The 25,205-nt window shown below is 40.6% G+C and overlaps 1 protein-coding gene across 2 annotated transcripts in view; it reads left to right on the top strand.

The window, feature by feature from the left end:
* Positions 1-14,280, top strand: part of LOC140725288 (potassium voltage-gated channel subfamily B member 2-like) — a 331,181-nt gene extending 316,901 nt beyond the window's left edge. Inside the window, exons 3-4 of one of the 2 annotated variants that reach the window (XM_073040571.1) lie at positions 966-3,058; positions 3,519-14,280. In XM_073040571.1, the coding sequence (XP_072896672.1) occupies positions 966-3,047 (2,082 nt within the window). In that variant the 3' untranslated portion in view covers positions 3,048-3,058; positions 3,519-14,280. Of the gene's footprint in view, positions 1-965 lie in introns of both variants that reach the window. The other variant, XM_073040581.1, reaches the window with a different exon arrangement.
* Positions 14,281-25,205: the final 10,925 nt, after the last annotated feature.

The raw sequence follows: 25,205 nt of genomic DNA, 5'->3' as shown, positions 1-25,205 counted from the left end.
TGCCCACCGCCTCACCAGCATCAGCCTATCTCCCATCAAGGACATATATACAGAAAGATGCTGATATAGGGCCAGTAACATCATAAAGGATCCCACCCACCCTGCTCATGGACTGTTCGTCCCACTCCCATCACGGGGGAAGCTACGTAGCATCCACCGCAGGACCACCAGACTCAGAAACAGTTACTTTCCCCAAGTACTCAGACTGATCAACACCTCCACCCACTAACCCACCCCTCTGCGCCCCCAATTACCACTACTTTATCATCTCCTGTCGGTCATCTTGTGTGCAGACACTCCTGTGCCTAGCAATGCCTTATGGACATATAATCAATTTACTGTATTTATGTAAGTGATGTTACCTATTTACGTTTATTCTGTTTTTTTTATTATTGTGTTCTTTATCTTATTGTGTTTTTGTGCTGTGTTGGATCCAGAGTAACTATTATTTCATTCTCCTTTACACTTGTGTACTGGAAATGAAATTAAACAATCTTAAATTTTGAATCTTGCATTCACAATATGTGCTGTGAAACTGAGACATTCAATTTCGAAGTTCACTCTGTTACATATTAATAAATAACACATTGTCACTCTTGTCAATGTCAAAATTTAAAGCCAAAATATTAAAACTAATGTTTTTCAGTTGTTGGAAAACCGAGTTTTCTCTCTCCAACTCTCCAGCTGTTAGAAGCTTCCATGTGTAATGCTGCAAAACTGGCAGCACATCCTGATGGTTATTTTATTTTAGATACAGCTCAGATACAGGTCTTTCTGGCCCAATGAGCACATGCCACCCAATTACATACATATGATCAATTTATCGACTAACCCGTACTTCTTTGGATGTGGGAGGAAACCTGAGCACCTGGAGGAAACCCATAAGGTCACTTAAAGCCATTAGCTTTCAAATAAATAATGTGAAATTTTCTGAATAATTCTTTATGTTCTGTTGTATCTTGCAGATTTTGGCCATCGTATCCATCTTGTTCATTGTGTTGTCAACAATTGCCTTGTCTCTCAACACACTTCCTGAACTTCAGGACATGGATGAGTTTGGACAAGCCAACGACAACCCACAACTTGCCCACGTTGAAGCAGTATGCATCGCATGGTTTACAATGGAGTACCTTTTACGTTTCTTATCATCACCAAATAAGTGGAAATTTTTTAAAGGCCCATTGAATGTAATTGATCTTCTGGCCGTCCTGCCATATTATATTACAATTTTTCTCACAGAGTCGAACAAGAGCGTGCTCCAATTCCAAAATGTTAGGCGAGTTGTTCAAATATTCCGTATCATGAGGATATTGAGAATTCTTAAACTAGCCCGACATTCAACGGGACTCCAATCACTAGGCTTTACTCTCAGGCGAAGCTATAATGAATTAGGTTTGCTAATATTGTTTTTGGCTATGGGCATTATGATATTTTCAAGCTTGGTATTTTTTGCTGAAAAGGATGAAGATGCAACCAAATTTACAAGTATTCCTGCATCTTTCTGGTGGGCAACTATCACTATGACAACAGTGGGATATGGAGACATCTATCCCAAAACACTATTAGGCAAAATAGTTGGAGGACTTTGCTGCATTGCGGGAGTGTTGGTGATAGCTCTGCCTATACCAATCATTGTGAACAACTTCTCAGAGTTTTACAAAGAGCAAAAAAGACAAGAGAAAGCAATCAAGAGAAGAGAAGCCCTCGAAAGAGCCAAAAGAAATGGGAGTATTGTTTCCATGAACTTGAAAGATGCATTTGCTCGCAGTATGGAACTAATGGATGTTGTAGTTGACAAAGGGGTTGATAATGTGATTAAACATGAAAAACACACAGACAATCATCTTTCACCAAGTAACTGGAAATGGGCAATTTCTGAAACAAACTTCAATAAGTCTTTGGAGTCCAAGTATCAGGAACTAGGACAGCATTACTCAAGCAAGCAGTTAAATAACCCCTCCCCCAGCCCACAGCATCTAAATGCTCAGAAGCTGGAAGAAATGTACAATCAAATGACAAAGACACAATCTCAGCCAAATCTTAATAGTGACAAGCCAGAAGTATCTATTAAATCTCCTGTTCATGAAGAAGAACTTGAAATGGACGTGATTCCTCGCTCAACTGACCCATTGCTCTCTGCTCCTGTAGAACCAATCCTGGACATGAGGAGCATATCTAGTATTGACAGCTTTGCTAGTTGTACCGCTGACTTTACTGAATCTGATAGGTTTCCACACCCTTCAAGAATACCTGATCAAGCTCATCGGAGATGGATTGCTGGCACTGGTCCTCTCAATGAGTATCAGACTGGAGATAACATTATGTTCAAAGATAGTTCTGGTGAAGTCAATAAAGGCTTCTGCTTTGGGCAGCCAGTGTCCTCCAATTTAAACAGCACAATGGAAAGTCCAAAGAGCTCAATGAAGGGTAAGAACCCTTTGAAATCTAGATCACTTAAGGTAAATTTTATGGAAAATAAAAGTGGTACTCCTCAAACACCACCAAGTACTAGCAGACCATTGCCCGTGATAGTGACAGATTTATCATTATCTACACCTAAACATACCAGCAGCATCCTGCTGGAGGACAGCTCAACTCAGAGTGAGAGTCCCACTGCAATTACCAACGTACCAGCTTTCCACCAGATTTCCAGTAAAGGATCACCACAACTATTGGCTAAACAAAAGCTATTCGCTTACCAAACAAGAGGGAGAAAGGGTTGCATTGACATAGACAGTGGTGAAGATGAAGAGTTGCTGGTGGAAGTAAAGACGCAGCTCAATAGCCAGCAGGAATCCAGGCAGAACTGCTGTTCTGAAAGTCATGATAAGCATAGCCACAATGGAAACCACATTGAAGATGTGTCTGTAGTGGGTGCTGTTTCTCCAAAACACGCTGGTAAAAACTGCACGTCTAGTGCAGCAGGAGATAGCAAAATGGACAGTTTTGAAGCTGGGTACAAGATGGAAAATCATATGTTTACACCAGAAATTCATGTTAAACCTGGGGAAGGAGGTTATTCACCCTCTTGTGAAACCAGCATGTGACTAAGGAGAAAGTAATAATAATTTTTTCTGATTCTTTAGAATTCTAATAAGAAAATGAAATGGCATAATTTATGCCTACAGTATTTTTGCATGGCATGGTGAATCTTTTAATCCAGCTGCTGTTTGACTTAAACTGTGAGAGACTGCATCTCTGCAGATAAGCAATTGGAGAATAGCATTAAAAACTAAGGCTTCCAAGTGGAGCCCATGTATTGTAAAGTTTTCAACTTTTCTCTAATAAGACTAGAATCATTTTATGCCACCACAGATTCATTACAGTAGAATATTTTAGGATTTGCACAAAGGAAGGGCAGGATGTACATGCATGCATTAGGAACCGATATGAAACAGAGGTGCTTAGAGCCTGTAAAATATAATTCTTTGTAAATAGTTGGGAATATGCCAAGAACTCATAAAATCAAGCAATTGCAGAAAACAATTATTCTGATGCACACTTTTTTTCCTTCACAGTGCACTGCCTGGAGGAGGTTTATAAAGTCTTGTTGCAAAGTTGCAACAATTACATCAGCCTGGAGTTTCCTCCTGATTTGTCACCAGATACATATACAATCTGGGTACGAATAAATGGAAATGCATAAAAGATCCCATTTTTTAACAAATGGCTTATGCTTGTAAATGCAATACATCAAAAATACTGTAATCCTTAAAGAATACATTGATTCTTGGGTATCCCTGTACAAGTTCTGCTCTATAAAGGCATAAGAAACTGTAGAAGCTGGAATCTGGATCCAAAATGACCTAAGTCATCAATAATTCCTTTCCACCCACAGTTGCCACTTGACCTGCTGAGTTCTTTAAGCAACTTTTTTTTCAGCCCTATAAATCTGCTCACTCATTCATCCTTTACCAAACAATCAAGTTTCAATCCATTACATTTGTTCAGAGGTGTGGTGATTCATGACATTATGGCCAGATTTGAAAACATGCACACATCAATGACTTCATGAATCTTTCAAAAACTTGCTGATTAACAGCGATCTGTGGTAAATTAAGTTCTTGGACATGTCCAACTGCTCCAGATTTAATTCACCTTTATAAAAATTTGAAGAGTGATTTGTTTTCTGGCTATTCCTCTGCAAGGAAGGAAATGTTAAAATACTTCATACTTTTTGCAAAACAATTTAATTACCGTGACAGAGAGATCACTGCTGCTCAAACCTCACTCTGAGGGGAATATCTTTTTTTGTCACAAGGCCACATTGATTCAAATGGAATCATGAATCAATTAGACTAGTTGACTTTGCTGAATTTCTTGGAAATTTACATTTTAGCTTAGTTTCAATCAAAATTTGAGGTCATTTTCACCTGGTGCCTAATAGTTGGAGCTCTGGGAGCATTTTGGACACAGATATCCTTTTGTGCTCATTGGAGGAAATTCCAGGACATCCATTTCATTCTACCCTGATTGTGTAAATGTTCATTAAAAATGGGACAGAAACTATTTTCCTTAGGCTATATTTATTTGTAATAAAAATATTAAGTTAAGATTTGCACAAATCTGTTATTTATTATATTTTTGTTAAACCTTGTTTTTGAAAGAATGGGGAGGATTTAATGACCAGGAATCAGAATGTGCAGCATTGAACTCTCACTGATTTATCTTATATTGATACTTGCCAAATAGTCATTACAAATGGATAAACTGTATTTTTCTTGTCAGAATTCTATTTTTATGGGTTATTTGAATAATATATTTGTGTATTTTGGAGAGCCCTAGAATACAACAAAGGCTTCAAGGGTTTGAGGGGAATAATCATACTCAGTTGCCCTTCTAAACATTTTAATGACTCCCAAGTTAATGTTGTGTCTGTTTGTGTGAATCTTGTCCAATACTAGAAAAATAATCCAAAATAATTCTCACTTCCATGAAAATTGATGATTGATTAGAATTGAAACAATCTCCTGTACATTAGGAAATTTTCCAGAGGAGCCATCTGAAAATTTATTCTAGAGATTCCCGGTGTATGGTCATTAATTCTCATTATAGGGAGACATTTCCTCTCTGCAATTTGTGTAATAAAGCTGTAAAGCTGTTCATAATACACAGGTTTACTATTTGTTTTTACACATAATGTGCACAGTAAATTTCCCCACAGATTGTTTACTTGTTGGTGTACACATACTTTAACTGCTAATATGTAAAATTTCACCTATTTCGTTTGCACTTTAGTTAATGTCATTGTTTCAGTGGTGTACTGTGAATAATTCCTGTACTACTAATTCATTAACAAGTAACTATTGAAAGTAAACCTTTCAGTTAGTTTTAATTGGTCAGTTTTATTTATAGCATTGATAAAATAGACAATTTTCTGGTTAACTAAACTAATCCCTGTCAGACATTGTACACATAAATTGTTTTCTGTACATATCAGTAAGTTTTAACGTATTGGGACCATAATGGAATGCCTTTAACCTGGACTTTGATCTGTAGTTTGATACCTTAATTATGATGGTAATATGTTTCTTCACCAAGTAAATTATATTATTTTGCTTCATTATTATTAAGTTACACAGTAGAATATTTTTAAAGTAATGAAAATAAATCTTTATGTTTGATAGCATCTTAATAATGGCTAAGCTAAATAGATTGCTGCAAAGGAGTGAGCAATATGTGAAAATCAAATGCATATCTTGAAAATGAGGGTATTTTATGCAATTTAATGACAAAATAGCTTAATATTAAATGGAAATAGCTTTGTACTCCAAATACAAAGGACAGGTAAGGAAAGGAAAAGTGACTGAGAAGGAAGTTAATGACTCACATATGACACCCCCAGGGAAGAAAGATTTTGAATGAAAATGGTTGAGATTTTATACAAACCTCTTTTTATCTGCCCAAATTATCCTGAAGGCAGGTAAACGTTAGCGTCTATTTCAGAAGGACCACATGTCGTTAATGAAAAATTACTGAGAGCAACGGAAAATGTTAAAAAGGAAAACTTATAATACGATCAGGAAAAAGGCAGATCAGTAAATAAAAATGAAAATGCACTTTCAAACGCTAAAATCACATGTGTAACCTTTAGCAAATAATTCCTTTAATCTAGGAGAAAATCATGCTGTCATTTTCTACAATTATTTGTCTATATATGAAGCAATATTATCAGAGCCATCATACCTGTGTAACATACTAAGGACTTGCTTCAAAATAAAGCAAAATAACCCACACAGTGTGAAAGATAAACCCTGATTTTGTCTCCTGCTGGGAATTCTTCAAAAGCATGTCATGGCCATCTGCAAACAGTCCATTCCTTAACAATAAATCCCTTGAGAGATATTACTGAATCATTTGTGGGTCATGCAAATCAGACTTAGAGGTAATAACTCCCAAGGCAATGTAGACTCAAGGGCTGAATCCTCACTTATATAAACAAATGGACAACATTGTTGTAGCCCAAGAGAAGCAGGAGCTTTCCTCAGACCAATAAACCAACAAGTAAACCTCCACCACTACCCTGCACCATCAATCTCTAAGACTTCCTTTGTCCTTAACCATCAGTACCTCCAACTATTCCTACTTAGCCACTCAAAACCATCTCTTCCCATTTCCCCTAGGATTCCCAATACTTGACTACCACCTCCACCAACTGGGACCTGCAAAGCTCCCTGCCCTCTCCCTCCTCCAATCGGTAACTTTGTGTTGGGTGAGGCAAAAAAACCCAAAATAAATTAAACTGCCTTTCAGTCAAGAACGGGATGAAACAAAGTGTCATGCCCTATGATACTTGATCGATACAAGCCATTTTGATCCAGTGCAGATGTCAGAAGAAATTCATACTGCCTGCTCACACAGATGCAACCAGTGTTAACTGTGTCAATTATTGCCTTAACAAAAGCACCAGAGGTCAAAGAATCAATAGTAACTCACATAAGTTCAAGATAGACAGTGCTGATTCAAGGTTGCTTGTACCACTAGAATGGCTGGAACTGTTCATGGAAGTCATTCCTGAGGTCTTAGCAGTTAGATGGGATCCGCAGCTCAACACAGGAAAACGTAGGCTCTGGATGCCATGGCAAACAAGGTAAACCTCCAGTTAAATTCCTCTTGTAAAAGGTGCAGTGTGAAGAGACCTTGAATGAGGTCAATATAGGGGGGTTGGGGTATGAAAAGCTAAGGTGCATAAGAAAATCCATGACTACGGTCAGTGACTACATTTTTAGATCCAATTTCTCATCAACTACATCATTGCCTCTTATATATCTCAATGAACTGAATCCCCCTCTTTAACTTCCACACACTTACACAGTAACGTTGCTCTATGACTCACACTCACAGCCACAAGTCACAACTTGCACACTGCTATTTATTCTACCATGAAAAGCAAACCATTGGCCAGGGAAGGGATACAGGAAGAAGACGGGATATTGGGACTGAGAGGGAAAATGGGTGAGCCATGATGAAATGGCAGAACAGACTCAATGGGCCAAAAGGACTAATTTGGCTCATATATCTTATTAAACTGGTTGTGCAGCGCTCATTACCAAAACTATCCCTTGCAGGAGAAATTAGCACCCAATCAATATCCAATTAGCACCCATGAGCATGTTACACTTCTACCATGGAGAAGAGGGTAGTGATAGCACTGGAATGCCTGTTGTAGCGACGTGGTACAGTAACAAGAGAGTGATGAAAAAGCAGCAGGTCACCAATCCGACTCTCACAGCCACCAGCTCAGGTACTGGCATTTTGAATCAATAAAGAACATTGGACTTGAACATTACAAGCCCTTCAGCCCACAGTGTTATGAGAACCTTTTACCTACTCTAGCGTCAATCTAACTCTTCCCTTATACAGCCTTCCATTTTTCTTTCATCTATGTGCCTTTTTAAGAGTTTCTTAAATACCCCTAATGAATCTGTCTCTACCACCAGCCCTGGCAGGTTGTTCTATGCACCTGCCTCTTTCTGTATATAAAAAAAACTACCTCTGTCATCCCACCCTATTCCTCCAATCACCTTAAAAGTTTGTTCTTTGGATTAGCCATTTCTGCCCTGAATAACAGTCTTAGCTATCTGAGCAATCTATGTCACCATATCATATTTCCTCTGACATTCATGATTTCAACTCATGATTTAAAATTAATGTCCCCCTGATATTTGCCATTTTCACCCTGGGGAAAAGTCTCTGTCTATCTACGGCTCTTATCATCTTGTATACCTCTCTCAAGTCACCTCTCATCCTCCTTCGTTCCAGAGAGAAAAGCCCTAGCTCGCTCAACCTATAGGATATCCAAGAGATAGAATGTTATGTGACCAAGCACGAGCCATCCACAGATGGGAATGGTGAAAGTGTAATTCAGGTACCAGTTCCCCAGAGACCAAGATTACACCTGAGATCCGCTCCAGGCAACTCGGTTTAAGTCTTCCATAGCAACCGGTAGAAGAATGATGATTGGTGAGTGCAGTACATTACTTAATGTATTGCCAGGCCTCCAGGGAAGTTTGCATCAGTGTCAAGGAACATGACACAAGTCTTTGCAGAGAACTTGGATCCTTGGAACTGGTGGCCAGCTCTGTTAAAACGCAATTGTATTACAGCTTCCATTGCCACTAAAGCTCATCATTATCAGAATGCTCAATGAAATCTTCCTTTTCTCTCATGCAGGCTCAGACCACCACTGACTTCAGGTACCAAAGTGATTTTGGAGATTTCAAGGCCCTTCAACTATCATTCAAAAAAATGATACTTGAGGCAATATCTGAGGAAATAAAAATACCTGTATTTTTACAATACAGGGAAAAATCAGCCATTGCCTGTCAAAATTATAAGGTTCACATTGGCCAACAAGCCCAGAATGCCATTTACCACCATACTGCAGTCTACAGCCATGCCACCGAGACCCACAGCTGCTTGCATTTGTCTCCAACGCTAGCTGAAGCCTCCTACATTGCACTTTACACCAGCCATGCTGTAGTTGCTGGGATAGTGCTTGAGTAGGAGCCTGGAGATAAGGAAATGCACACAGCAGGCACTCCTAGTTGATGGGCATTTTTATGAGTTTCTTTTATCTTGAACAGGCATAAATATAAATTAGAATGATAGTGGCTGTTGGTTTTTATTCTCGCTTTCTGGCCAAGTTGATGCTGCAACGTCAGCTGCAAAGAAGTGGTATGATGAAAACCATGTTGAAATGGAGTTGATCATTAACAGCACAGTTTAATCAGCTGCTTACAAACAAAAACAAACTCCTAAGGTTTCCTCCCCTCCTTTTCTTCCTCTGCCTCCAGCTACTCGATTGCCCACTCTACAGCTCCTAGCAACAGCTGAGCTGGCATAACTCCTGATGTGGAGCATGTCGAAGGAGAAAACAGACCTTAAGATCCACTGGAATGTATACAGCAAAATTTCACTAATCTATCTGTTGCAGATGCATTCATCCATGAAACCACTGATAGAAGTAAGTGCCAGATAGTCTCCATGGAGACAAAGGCCCATTTTCACAACAAGGTCACCCTGTGTTATGTCATGTACATTTCTATGGGAGAGATTCAAAACAGATCTTGTAACTTAAAGTGAGTGTTCCTGTGACATGAACAACAGAAGAAACCTACACAATCTGCATCCTCAAGGTCTGCCTTTTCCTTCACTCTATTATGACTGTTTAGCCAAAGGATTACTCCTGGTTCAATGTAGAAGGACATGCTGGAAGCACCATTTGGTCTACCTAAAGATGAGATGCCAACCTTGGTGAAGCTGCCGCATGATACTATGCTTGTGATGAACAGCTAAAGCAGCATGCAATAGACAGACCCAGTCAATGGATCACATCAAAGAATTACAATGTTGCTGCACCTACTTGGTGGAGAATTAAACAGCTAATATATTGGAGGTGGCTCGTAGAACATCCCCATCCTTACTGATCGTGGGACACAGAATGCAAATGCTAAAGGCAAGGCTGAAAATTTTTCACCTATTATTCAATCGGACACAAGAGGCTGATCCATCTCAGTTCCCAAACATCTCAAAAAGGGTAATCTTCCAACAATTCAGCCTTCATCTTTACATGTGGCTTCAAGATATGGCTGTAGATCCACATAATACCTAATCTGCAGTGCTGTAGAACTCTGGTTGTCAGAACTAGATGCATTCCTAGACCATTTGTTTCCACTGCAGTTATTCTGGTGTCTCTACAACAGCAGGAATATTCCCCACGTACATTCTCCTCGTGAAAAGCAGTACAAATCCAAAGTGGATAATTCCCATCTATCAGTCTGCTCCCAATCGTCAGCAAGATGATAGAAGGTATCATTGACATTGCCAAGAAGTGGCCCACTCTCCAATAACCTGCATATCATTGCCAGTTGGGTTTCACTAGGACTGCTTGTCTCCAGACCTCATTAGTGACTAGTCCAAATGTGGACCAAGCCCAGAATGTTGAACTTGAAGTGAAAATGGTTGCCTAGAAATCAAGGCAACATTTGAACATACTTAAACCAAAGAGCCCTAGTAAAGTTGAAGCCAGTAGATATCATGGAGAAAATACTTCAATGGCTGGAGTCATACCTTACACAAAGGAAGATAGCCATGGATATTTGAGGTTAGTCCCAGGATATTGCAGGAGTTCCTTAGGGCCGTATCCAATCCTCAGACGTTTCTGACTGCTTCTTCAGAAGGTCAGATTGTAGATGTTCTATGATGATTGCAAAATGTTCAATGTCACTTGCAACTTCTAAGCACATGAGGAGGTCCATGCAGGAAGATCTAGCCAACATCGAGGCATTGACTAATAAGTTATGTAACATATGTGGCACTAAGAAACCAGACAATGACTGATTCTAACAAAAGAATCAGTCATGCATTACCCACCATTGTAAACTCACCCTCCATAAAGGTCCTAGGAATTACTACTGACCAGAGAGCGAACTGAACCACCTACTTAAAAACAGTGACTACAAGAGCAGGTTATAGCCAGTGTACACTGTGCAGAATGACTCAACTCCTGACACAATAAAGCCTCTCCACCATCTACAAGGCAACTCACAGGAGCACGATGGAATACTCTCTCCTTGTCTACATGAGTGTAACTCAAGTTTGACACCATCTAGAGCCAGAGACATACGAGATTTGCTGCAAATGCTGGAAAGCTTGAGCAGCACACACAAAATGTGACACCGACTGTTTATTTACCATTATGGATGCTGCATGAACTACTGAATTCCTCCAGCATTTTGTGTGTGTTGCTCACCATCAAGAAACAAGCTATTCATTTGATTGATACGCATCCTTTAAACATTAATTCTCTCAACCACTAGCACACCAGGACATCACAATTTACAAAATGCACTGCAGTGACTCGCTCTGACTCCTCTGGCAGCTCCTCCCAAACTCACAACTTCTGCCACCAAGAAGGACAATGGCAACAGGTGCATAACATCCTTCATGTTCCCTTCCAAATCACACACATTCCAATTTGTAAATATGTCAGTTCCTCGATCATTTTCCAGTTGTTTACACTTCTGCATGTGACCTCTCTCCATCACCCTTACCAATCTGCACATCTAATGGAATTGTCACCTGAAAACACATGATTGGTGATCAAGAACATTCTGTTGAAGATCAAATTGAATTGTCACCACTTACTAACAAAATAAAATCTGCAGATGATGAAAATTCAGGTAACACACACAAAATGCTGGAGGAACTCAACAAGCCAGGCAGCATCTATGGAAAAGAGTACAGTCAGCGTTTCGAGCTGAGATCCTTACTCACAGACTATCAAAACTTCCGTAAAGGTCTTTAAAAAATGTAATCCATAACTGATATTTAATGAAAGGTCTCAGCCCAGAATTTTTTCACTTTATTCCTCTCAATAGATGCTCCCTGATCTTCTGCATTTCTCCTGCATTTTATGTGTGCAACCCATAACTTGCTCCAAGTAGCAACTCCCAAATAAGTCACAGACTAACATACAGAGACACAAGGGACTTTGGAGCAACAAACAAAATACTAGAGGTACTCTGTGGGTCAGGCAGCATCTGTGGACAGAAATGGACAGCTGAAGTTGTGGGGTTGAGAAGGTTAAAATGTCCATTCCCCTCCACAGGCTTTCTGAGTTCCTCCAGCATTTTAAGTTGATGAGCCCTTTGGATAGTGTAGATGAAGGGTAGAGGCAGGAGTCTCATCTTACTGAACGCTGATCCCTCTACCATTAGAACACATGGCAGCGTGGTGAGATTCCAACATATGACAAGTGATTTGAACTTATGAGGGCAGTGCTGTAATGGTAGGGGAAATGCTGAGTAACGTGATAGCATCGCAGTTAGTGTAATGCTTCGCAGGCCAATCAGAGATCAATTCCCACTGCTGTCTGTGAGGCGTTTGCACATTCTCCCCATCACTGCGTGGGTTTCCTCAGGAATTCCAGTTTCCTCCCACATTCCCAAGTCGTACAAGTTAGTAAGGGTTAGTAACTAGTGGGCATGCTATATTGGCATCTGAGGGCATGGCAATATTTGCAGGCTGTGGCCATCTCATCCACAGACTGTGTTGGTTTTTGACACAAACGATGCACTTCACTGTATGTTTTGGTGTACATGTGATAAAGTTAATCTTTAATCTTTGGCTACGTCTCTGTGGTCCAATGCCTATTCTGTAGCATGTTCAAAATGTGAGATGGCTAGCCTCCTTTCCAGTAGGTCAAATTGTCTACAAGCACAACACATAGATGCAAATAAGAATCCATAGTTCCCAAATGAGTAAGATTGTAAGCCAAAATTTCACAGATGTCTTTAAGGAAACATTGTATTTCTTAAGTACAAAGTAACACTTTCCTACCATTTCTAAAGTCCAGGTTGATATCTCAGTGCTGGTATCAGAGCAATACTTCTATATTTGGGCCACAAAGAATCCAAATAAAATTAAAAGATTTGTTTGCCTACAATTCCTCAGTCCACACTCATGTCTGTAATGTCGGGTCTGCTATGAAAGTTTACATCAGCACACCCGTTCCCCCCACCGTTTTCTGCAAACTCACTGACTGAAGAGACCAGGTAAACTGTTTGCTTTAACCAAGGAAGGTAGAGAACCATATTAGCTAATGGCATTATGGTAACCATATTAGCCTTTGGCTATTTTAACTAGTTGTCTGGCCAATTTGTCCAGGTAAGTATGGTTAAGATCATAAGACCTTAAGATATCGGAGCTGAATTATGCCATTCACCCCATTAATCATGGCTGATTTATCAACCCCATTCTCCTGCCTTCTCCCCATAACCTTTGTTGCCCTTACTAATCAAGAATCTAACAACCTCCATTTTAAATCCACCCAATGACTTGGCTTCCACAGTCATCTGTGATAATGAATTCCACAGATTTACCACCTTCTAGCTAAACAAGTTCCTCCTTATCTTTGTTCAGGGTTCCATAGTTTCAGGGCTATTAATTAAATTATTTATCTCTCTGTGCAATAAAATTAGAATTTATTTTGCACTTTGCCACTTTCAAAATACTTTTTAAGAAGCCAGCTAACACACGTCTGAAGGCACTGCTGAAATTATATTTTATCTAGCTTTTATGACCCCTCCCAGTTTACCAGCACTTTGTCTTCATATGGGGCTTGAGTAATTAAATATTTTTTTCTGGGGTATCAGTATAAAATAATACCAACTATTAAAATGTTTTTCTTACCAATTCCGAGCCAATAAATAATAAGATTTTAATACCAGTGTGACATCATCATTTCAGAACAGTCAGATTCAGTTGTCAGACATACACACACAGTTGCTGTTATGAAGAGTTTTCTGTTGAGTAAAATTAAGTTACATTGTTTTGCCTTAGAGATAACATTGTACATATTAGCCATGATATTACATTTTTATTCCATAACTTGTTAATTGATTGTGTGTTGGGAATAATAATGTTTATCTGCAAGACAATATACTTTTTCTTTAATGATGATTTTTAACAATTTGGTTTATTTTTTCAATCAATTGCAATTTCTAATATGGAGCTAAATAACTTCATTATTTCAAAGTATGATGATAATCTGACCTAATTCTTGTCATTTTTTGAATTATTAATATTTAGTGAACAAAGTGTGCAAGAACAAAAGTGGAAAGTTATTCAGTTCATGTGCAAAAGGAAAGTCAGTAGGCTTGAAAAAGTCAGTACCAACTGTCATTAGTAATGTGTATATTGATATTTGGTCAACTCTGTTTCACTGGCATTAACTCATGTTAAGTTTTGAATAAAATTTGTTATGATTCCCATAAATCTTTTTACATAATTGTCTATATTACAATAATTACATTTGTTCAGTGATTCTGATGTTACAACTGATTGGTATTCTATGAATGAAATGCATAATTAATACACAATTGGAGAAACGTTTCTCAACTATTTACACTAATGGTGTTTATATTTCAGTTTGTTTTTTAATGCAGTTGATCAGTAAAGAGAAACTATAATATCCATCTTATTTTTAACAGACATTTATTTTCTATAATTTATATATTAAACAGTCTCATCTTTCTGGTTAAAAATCCTAAAAGCTTAACTGAATACATTTGCAATAACATGTGGAGTACCTAACATTACAAGAAAGCGAAATCCTTGATTGAGCAATAGAAATATTTATTTAACAGTAAAGTGGAGCATATTCATTCATCTTTGGTTGCTCATACAAGCTATGGCTATTGGTTGAATTCACCTCTGCATAAGTGCTTCCATATGGAACCAAATGTCGTAAAGTGAGAGAACACGTGGCCAATAATTCTACAGATTTAGTACCACTGACCAAAGGGAAATTTTCAGCCTATCTATTTAAGAAAACTGTTTTCTCCAAGGATTTGAGATCACATAAGACCGTAAGACAGAAGACAAGAATTAGGCCATTCAGCACATCAAGTCCACTCTGCCATTTCATCATGGATGATCCAGGATCTGATTCAACCCCATACAGCTGCCCTCTCACCATATGCCTTGATGCCCCAACCAATCAGGAATCTATCAACTTCTGCTCTGAGTATACCCACGGACTTGGCCTCCACCACAGTCTGTAGCACAGCATTCCACAGATTCACCACTCTTTAGCTAAAAGAAATCCTCTTTACTTCTGCACTATAAGGTCACCCCTTAGTTTTGAGGCTGTGCCCTCTAGTTCTGAATACCCCTACCAGAGGAAACATCCTCTCCACCTCCACCCTATCTAGTCCTTTCAACATACAGTAGGTTTCCATGAGATCCCCACGCATTCTTCTAAACTCCAGTGAGTACAGGCACAAAGCTGCCAAAAGCTCCATGGATGTTAACCCCTTCATTCCCAGAATCATCTTTGTGTAACTCCCCTGGACTCGCTCCAATGACAATACATTCTTTCTGAGATAAGGGGCCCAAAACTTTTGACAGTACTCCAAGTGTGGCCTGACTTGCGTCTTAAAAAGCTTCAGCATTATCTCTTTGCTTTTATATTCTATTACACCTGAAGTAAATGCCAGCATTGCATTTGCCTTCTTTACTGTAGATTCAATCTGTGAATTAGCCTCCTGGGAGTCTTGCACGAAGACTCCCAAGTCCCATTGCACGTCTGAAGTATGAATTTTCTCCTTATTTAGATAATAGTCTGCACTGTTTTCCTTTCACCAAAATGCATTATCATACATTTCCCAACAATGTATTCCATCTAAAACAAGAGGAACTCTGCAGATGCTGGAAATCCTGCTGCAATCGCATTGCTTCCTCTGCACTGCTTACCCCTTCACCTATTTTCATATCATCCACAAACTTTGCCACAAAGCCATCGGTCACACTACCTAAATCATTGACAAACCATATGAAAAGTAGCGGTCCCAATACTGACACCTGAGGAACACCACTAGTCACTGGCAGCCAACCAGAAAAGGCCTCTTTTATTCCCACTCATTGCCTCCTGTCTGTCAGCCATTCTGCTATCCATGCCAGTATCTTTTCTGTAACACCATAGGATCTCATCTCAAGCAACCTCATGTCAGGCAACTTACTAAATGTCTTCAAAAAATCTAAGTAAATTACATCCACTGCCTCTCCTTTTTGCACCCTGCTTGTTACTTCCTTGAAGAACTCTTAACAGATTTGTCAGGCAAAATTTTCCTTTACAGAAACCATGTTGACTTTGACTTATTTTATCATTAGTCTCCAAGTACCCCCAAAATCTCGTCCTTAATACTGTAATTGACTCGAACACTTTCTCAGCCACTGAGGTTAAGTTAATTGCCCTATAATTTCCACCCTTCTTAAAGAGTGGAGTGACATGTGCAATCTTGCAGTCCTTTGGGACCATTCCAGAATGAAGTGATTCTTGAAAGATATGTTTCTCTTCAGCAACCTCTCTGGGACTCTGGGATGTAGTCCATCTGCTCCAGGTGACTTATCCACCTTAAGACCTTTAGTTTGTCAGCATGGTTTCCTTTGAATTAGCTACGGCACTCACTTCTGCTCCCTGACATTCACGGACCTCTGGCACACTGCTAGTGTCTTCCGCAGTGAAGACTGAAGCAATTACTTATTAAATTCAGCCTTTTCTTTGTCCCCCATTACTAACACACCAGCATCAATTTCCAGTGAACCAATATCAGCTCTCACCTCCCTATTATTCTTCATATAAATGAAAAAACTTTTAGTATCCTTCTTTATATTATCTGCTAGTTTTCATCATATTTCATGTTTTCCCTTCTTTTAGCATTTTAGTTGCCTTTTGTTGGATTTTAAAAGCTTCCCAATCATCCAACTTTGCACTCACTTTTGCTACCTTATATGCCCTTTCATTGGCTTTTATGCAGTCCTTATCTTCCCTCATCATCCACGGTTGCCTACCTCTGCCATTTGAGAACTTCTTCTGTGGGACATATCTAACCTGCACATTGTGAACTCATCATCCCTGCCAGTATCCTCCTCCAATCCACCCGGACGAGCTCCTGTCTCATGCCTCTGTAATTTCCTTTATTCCATTGCAATACTGATACATGTGACTTGTGCTTTTCCTTCTCAAATTGCAATATGGATTCTATCATATTATGATCACTGCCTCCTAAAGATTCCTTTATGTTAAGCTGACTAATAAAATCTGGGTTATCACACAACTCCCAATCTAAGACAGCCTTTCCCCTTGTAGGCTCAAGCACAAGCTGCTCTAAAAAGCCATCTCATTGGCATTCAACAAATTCTCTCTCTTGTGATCCGACACCAACCTGATTTTCCCAATCCTCTTGCATATTGAAGTCCCCCATTACAATTATGATATTACCCCCCTTACTACACACCCTTTCCAGCTCCCTTTGCAATCTCAACCTCACATCTTGGCTACTATTTGGAGGCCTGTATATGATTCCCATTATGTTTTTTTCACACTTGCAATTTGTTAACTCCACCCACAAAGATTCAACATTTTCTGACCGTGTCACCTCTTTCTAAAGATGTAATTCCACCTCTTACCAACAGAGCCAGGCCACTGCCTATGCCTTCCTGCCTGTCCTTTCAATACAAAATGTATCCTTTGATGTTAAGCTCCTAACTATGGCCTTCTTTCAGACACGACTCAGTGATGCCCACAACATCATACTGACCAATCTCTAATTGCGCCATGAGTTCATCCACCTTATTCTGAATGCTACACATATTTAAATACATCTCCTTCAGTCCTGCATTCTTCACCCTTATTAATTTTGTCTCTGTGGTACAACTTAATTCTTTGCTCTGTCTGCAGTTGTACCCAAACATTGGCTTGTCCTTCCTTACATTCATATTACATATTACATCATCTACTTGTAAACCTGCGGGCTCATCCTTGTTCCCATCCCACCTGCCATTTTATCACATTATCACGTCTATTATATAACCATATAACAATTACAGCACAGAAATAGGCCATCTCAGCCCTTCTAGTCCATGCCAAACACTAACTCTCACCTAGTCCCACCAACCTGCACTCAGCCCATAACCCTCCATTCCTTTCCTGTCCATATACCTATCCAATTTTTTTTAAATGACAATATCGAGCCTGCCTCTACCACTACCACTATCTATTGGTGAAGACTTTACTTATGAAGATCGAAGATGCAAGATGATAAAGTAGAATTAGGTGTAAACACTTGACCACAAAAAAGTTTTTTGTCCTTAAAATAAACAGTATGAGTTTTTATTTTGTTTGGTGGGAAAGGTTAGTCTATAGCTGAATGTGTTAGTACCATTGAGACTGACTCCGTTTAGTTCCATTTAAGATAGATTCTTACTAATGTAGCATATAAAGGTTTGATTCACCAGGAGTATTTGAGTTCATAGGGATTTTTCTAATTGTTATACTCAGAAGCTTGTTACAGGATTCTGTGATTTTATGAGCTTATTTTGCTTTTACCGGCATTCTATCATCGTCATAAATCAGACTCCTCTCCCCATTCAGTTCACATGGATGTCTTCAATAATCTTTTATTTTACCTTATTAAAAATTCTACTGTGTACTTTAGTATTACTAGATGTTGCTGAACTACAATGTGTTTCTGTACAAATCAGCATATTTATGTGCATGTAGCTGTCTATAATACTTACCTGACATCAGAATACTTGTTTAATTTAAGTCAAAATGTATGTAAAGATTAACAGTATTGTTCTCCATTACAGTCTAGCAACAAGATATCAAATAAATGTATATGGAGATTAGCTACATACTGTCTATCTTTTGTATACAACTCAAACATATTCATTTCTAATCCGTAGCTGTGATGCAGAAGTTCTATTATAAAAGTCTTCTATTATAAATTTACTCAAAATAACAATATGCTGCTCTATCATGACATAGGAAACAATCAAATGTTGAACGACTAATACATCAGCCTCTATATTTATAAAACCATATTCTTGGAACTACTGAAGTTCTAGCAGCGGACACACTGGGGAATTTAATTCTCCAATAAAATTTTAGCTTCAAAGTGATGTGAGTCAGAAAGTCAGATCTATATCTGATCCATGCTCAAGTGGAATTGGCCCATTTGAGCCACTGTAGAGCTCAGAAATAGGCCGTTTGGTTCAATGTGCCCATGCTGACCATCATCCCTATCAAATCACAAACGAGAAAATCTGCAGATGCTGGAAATCCAAAGCAACACCCACAAAATGCTGGAGGAGCTCAGCAGGCCAGGCAGCATCCATGGAAAAAAGTACAGTCGATGTTTTGGACCGAGACCCTTCAGCAGGGCTGGGTTGGTAAAAAAGCAGAGGAGTAGATTTTAAAAGGTGGGGGGGGAGGGGAGGGAGAAACACAAGGTGATAGGTGAAACCGGGAGCGGGAGGGATGAAGTAAAGAGCTGGGAAGCTGATTGGTGAAGGAGATCCAGGGCTCAAGAAGGAGGAATCTAATAGGAGAGGACAGAAATCCATGGAGGAAAGAAAAGGGACGAAGAGCATCAGAGGGAGGCGATGTGCATACAAGGAGATAAGGTAAGAGAGGGAAACAGGGATGGGGACTGGTGAAGGAGGGGGTGGGGGGATTACCGGAAGTTTGAGAAACCAATGTTGGAGGCTACCCAGATGGCATATGAGGTGGTGCTCCTCCAAGCAGAGTACGGCCTCATCACAACAGTGGAGGAGGCCATGGATTGGCGTATCGGAATGGGAATGGGAATGGGAAGTGGAATTAAAGTGGGCGGCCACTGGGAGATTCCACTTTTTCTGGCGGATGGAGCATAGGTGCTTGGCGAAGCAGTCTCCCAGACTACATCGGGTCTCACCGATATACAAGAGGCTACACCGGAAGCACCAAACACAGTATGTGACCCCAACAGACCCACAAGTGAAGTGTCATCTCACCTGGAAGGACTGTTTGGGGCCCTGAATGGAAGTGAGAGAGGAGGTGTAGGGGCAGGTGTAGCACTTGTTCTGCTCGCTAGGATAAGTGCCGGGGGGAGATCAGTGGGGAGGGACAAATGGACAAGGGAGTCGCGTAGGGAGCGATCCCTGCAGAAAGCAGAAAGTGGGGGGAGTGGAAGATGTACTTGGTGGTGGGATCCCATTGGAGGTGGTGGACGTTTTGGAGGATTATGTGCTGGATGCAGAGGCTAGTGGGGTGGCAGGTGAGGACAAGAGGAACCCTATCCCTGGTAGGGTGGTGGGAGGATGGGGTGAGAGCAGACATGCATGAAATGGAAGAGGTGCATTGAGGGTAGCGTTGATGGTGGAGGAAGGGAAGACCCTTTCTTTGAAGAAGGAGGACATCTTCATTCTGGAATGAAAAGCCTCATCCTGAGAGCAGATGCGGCAGAGACAGAGGAATTGAAAGAAGGGAATGGCATTTTTACAAGTAACAGGGTGGGAAGAGGAATAGTCCAGGTAGCTGTGAGAGTCCATGTCTTTATAATTGACATCAGTAGGTAAGCTGTCTCCAGAGACAGAGACAGAGAAATCAGGAAAGGGGAGGGTGGTATCAGAAATAGTCCAGGTAAATTTGAGGGCAAGATGAAAGTTGGAGGCAAAGTGGATGAAGTCTATGAGTTCCGCATGGGTGCAGGAAGCAGCACCAGTGCAGTCGTTGATGTAGCATAGGAAACGTGCGGGACAGTCACCAGTATAGGCTTGGAACATAGGCTTGTTCCATGTAGCCGACAAACAGGCAGGCATAGCTGGGACCCATACGACTGCCCATGGCTTCACCTTTTGTTTGAAGGAAGTGGGAGGAGCCAAAGGAGAAATTATTGAGAGTGAAGACAAGTTCCGCTAGGCAGAGGAGAGTGGTGGTGGAGGAGAACTGGTCGGCTCTGGTGTCCAGAAAAAAAACTGAGAGCTTTGAGGCCTTCCTGGTGGGGGATGGAGGTGTATAAGGACTGTACATCCATAGTAAAGATAAGATGATGGGAGGTGCAGGGTGTCGGAACTATGAAGTTGGTGGCAGTGGATGGGAGATTGTTGTTGTTGATGGTGTGGGTGACGACGGCCTGGTGCTCCTTGGTGGGGTCCTGTTCGAGAGGTAAGTAAGAGGAGGTGTCTGAGAGTTGTCACTGGGCATCAGCAAGTCAGACTACTACAGCACCTCCTCTTATCTGCGGCTTTGATGGTGAGGTTAGGATTGGTGCAGATGGAGTGGAGAACAGAGCATTCAGAAGGAATTAGGCAATTTGGCCCATCCAGTTTGCCTCACCATTCCACCATGGCTGATTTTTCCCTCTCAACCCCAATCTCTTGTTGAGCAGCCTTATGTGTGACATCTTGTCAAAGGCCTTTTGAAATTCCAATTAAGAGCCCATGATATTACAGAAAGGATACCAGTAGACAGAAGACTGGCTGAGCAGCAGGACACAGAGTAATGCGAATAAAGGGAGCCTTTTTGATGACTGGTGGCGTTCTGCAGGTTCAGGGTTGGGATTGCTGCTTTTCACATTACATGTCAGCAATTTGGATGAAGGAATTGATGGCTCTTCAGTGAAGTTTGCAGATGATATGAAGATAGGTGGAGGGGCAGATAGTATTGAGGAAGCAGGGTGTCTGCAGAAGGACTTACACAGATTGGGAGAATGGGTAAAGAAGTGGCAGATTGAAAAGTGTAGGGAAGTATATGGTCATGGTTTAATAGAAGGAATAAAAGCGACGACTATTTTCTAAACAGGGAGCAAATTCAGAAATCAGTGGTGCAAAGGGACATAAGAGCCCTCATGCAGGATTCCATAAAGATTAGCTTGCAGGTTGAGTCGGTGTTAAGGAAGGCAAATGCAACGTTAGTATTCATTTCAAGAGGACTAGTATATGAAAGCGAGGATGTAATGCTGAGTCTTTATAAGGCATTAGTCAGACCGGGAGTGAAAGTGTTAACGTATGAAGAGCAGTTGATTGCTCTGGGCCTGTACTCACTGCAGTTTAGATGATTGAGAGGTCTCTTGTTGAAATTCATCAAATACTGAAAGGCCTAAATGGAGTGGAAGTGGAGAGATGTGTCTTATAGAGAGGAAATCTAGGACGAGAGTGCACTGCCTCGGAATATAAGGACATCCCTTCAGAAAGCTGAGGGTTTCTTTAGCCAGAGAGTGGTGAATCTGCGGAATTCACTGCCACAGTTCGCTACGAAAGCCAAGTCATTGGGTACATTTAGAGCAGAGGTCCATAGGTTCTTGATTAGTAAGATTGACAAAGATTACTGGGAGAAGTCATGAGAGTGGGTTGAGAAGAATGATAAGTGAACTATGGTGGAATAGCAGACCAGATTCGATGGGTAAAATGGTCTAATTCTGCTCCTATGTCTTATGTTCCTGAATGCCTTTCAGTTGTCAATGCTTTCCAACTCAGATTGAAAATCCACTGAAATTTCCTAATAAATGGCTTGTCCAAATGACCTCAGTTACTGTTTATTCCCATGGGCATTATGATCTCATCCTGTTCCAGATATTCCATTTGTTCTATCCACCCTCCCCGACCCTCCAATGATGTGACTCCAGTACCCCAATGAAATCAAATGGACACAGGAAAAGGATATTGAAACTGTCTTCATCCACATCAGAGCTACTGTTTTGATACAAAGTGTCTTTCTGAATCATTCAGCATAGAAACAGGCCTGTCAGGTCACTGAGTCCCTGCTGACAATCATGCATCCAATTACATTAATCCTACCTTAATCCCAATTTTATTCTCCCCATATTCTCATCAGCTCTCACCTTTGTTGAAATTTCCTCTTGCGTTCACCACATTTTGCAGAGTGCAGTCCAGAAGCTATCTGTCAGTCCAAAATATCATTAATTATTTTTTTTAAACCGCTTCACGCCTTTGGATCTCTCCAGAGTCAGTGCCGATGTTGGATCGCTGCATTCGTGTTGTCCATCAGATTATATCCCACGTCAGCCACTAGGATTCCTTTCCTGCAAACTTCCAAGTTCAGAGTAAAGTTTATTATCAGAGTACATACACGTCATCACATACAACCCCAAGGTTCCTTCCCTGCGGGCATACTCAGCAAATCTATAGAACAGTAACTGTAAATAGGATCTGTAAACTGTAAACATCAGGAATTGTAAACTGTAAACAAATTATGCAAATGCAGATATATGTAATTAAATAGCAATAAATAACGAGCATAAAATAACAAAATAACAGAGTCCTTAAATGAGTGCAGCGATCCCTTTTTGTTCAAGAGCCTGATGTTTGAGGGGTAGTAACAGTTCTTGAACCTGGTGGTGCGAATTCTGAGACATTCGTACCTTCTACCTGATGGCAGCAGTGAGTAAAGAGCATGGCCTGGGTGATGAGGATCTTTGATGATGGATGCTGCTTTTCTATGGTCACGTTGCATGTAGGTGTGCTCAACAGTTGGGAGGGTTTTACCCGTGATGTACTGGGCCAAATCCACTACCTTTGGTAGGATTTTCCACTCAACGGCATTGGTGTTCCCATACCAAGCCATAATGCAGCCAGTCAGCACACTTTCCAACACACATCTATAGAAGTTTGCCAATGTTTTTGAAGACATGCCAAACCTCCAAGTACATCTGAGGAAGATGAGATGCTGTCGTGCTTTCTTCACAATAATATTTATATGATGGGTCCAGGACAGGTCCTCTGAGATAGTGACACCCAGGAGTTTAAAGTTACTGACCCTCTCCACTTCTAATTCTCCGATGATTACTGGCTCATGGGCGTCTCGTTTCCCTCTCCTGAAGTCTACAATCAGTTCCTTGGTCTTATTGACACTGAGTGAGAGGTTGTTGTTATTACACCACTCAGCCAACTTTTCAATCTCCCACCTGTGTGCTGATTCGTCACCCCCTTTGATACAGCCCACAACAGTGGTGTCATCAGCAAACTTGTATATGGTGTCGGAGCTCTACTTAGCCAACAGTCATAGGCGTGAAGCAAGTACAGCAGGGGGCTAAGTACACAATTCGGCGGTGCTACTATGCTGGTGGAGATTGTGGAGATGTTTTTGCCAACCTGAACTGACTAGGGTCTATAAGTAAGGAAATTTGGATCCAATTGCTCAAGGGGGTATTGAGGCTCAGATCTTGAAGTTTTGAGGGGTGCGATGGTGTTAAGTGCCAAGATGTAATCAAAAGAGAGCATCCTGATGTATGCATCTTTGCTGTCCAGGGGTTCCAGAGTTGTGTGAAGAGCCAATGAGATAGCATCTGCTGTAGACCTGTTGCTTCAGTAGACCAATTGAAGTAGATCCAGGTCGCCATTCAGCCAGGAGCTGATATGCTTCAACACCAGACTCTCAAAACACTTCACCACTGTAGAAGTAAGTGCTACTGGGCGGTTTTCATTTAGACGGGTTACCACGCTCTTCTTGGGTATCGATACTGTTACGGATTCGGCAAAAACAAATATATAACTGAGGCAGGTTTTTAATAACAAATAAAACGTTTATTAAACACTGAAAAAAAGCCCAAAAGTAAACAAAACTAACCTAACCGGAAGTCAACTGCTCTGCGGCAGCTCGAAGAGTTCTTAAAGTGATAATGCAAAAAGAGTTCTTTGAAGTAGTAATGCAAGAGTCCAAAGTTTTACCAAGTCTGTTAACAAGAGTCTTTTCTTTATAACTTAAGTTCTCTTTCGTGGCATTAATGTTGATTCCTGTCGAAGGATCTTTTTGTCCCGGAGAATTTACGAAGCGAACAATGAAACGACTTAAAGGCACTGACCTTTCCTTGGCGAAACTTTACCTGACCCTCTATTCTTCTGGCAGAACAGGAGTCATCAGGGCAAATGAATTTCTTCCGAATGAAGATTAAACAAGGTCGAGCCTGCTTTACCCATCGAAATCGACTTTCCCTGATTCTTCGGTGTCGGTGAATTTTACTCTCCATGGCTGAACTGGCAGTATTAATGGCAAAACTGCTGGCAATAATCTTTTAAAACTTAAGGCAGAAAATAAAACTCCATTTTTAAACGAAACTGCGTCATAATATCAGAATATGCAGCAGCATGGCGTCACCGGTGAAGTCAACCCCACGTCACAGGGAGGGGTCCTCCTTTTATACCCTGTTGAGAAAAACCTATCACATGACCTCTCACTGACGGGAAAATGACGTCACTCCACCATCACAAGACCACTACCTCATCTCCAGCAGCTTAACACCACGGTCACATGACAAGTACATGATACCCGTGAGTACGTAACAATACAATTGAAGACTGCTTGAAGCAGATGGATACCACACACTGCCGGAGAGAGAGGTTGAAGATATCTATGAATA

The sequence above is a fragment of the Hemitrygon akajei genome, chromosome 1, assembly GCF_048418815.1.
Source record: "Hemitrygon akajei chromosome 1, sHemAka1.3, whole genome shotgun sequence".
NCBI lineage: Eukaryota > Metazoa > Chordata > Chondrichthyes > Myliobatiformes > Dasyatidae > Hemitrygon > Hemitrygon akajei.
The sequence above is the reverse complement of the archived record's forward strand: the minus strand, read 5'-3'. Positions and strand labels throughout refer to the sequence as shown.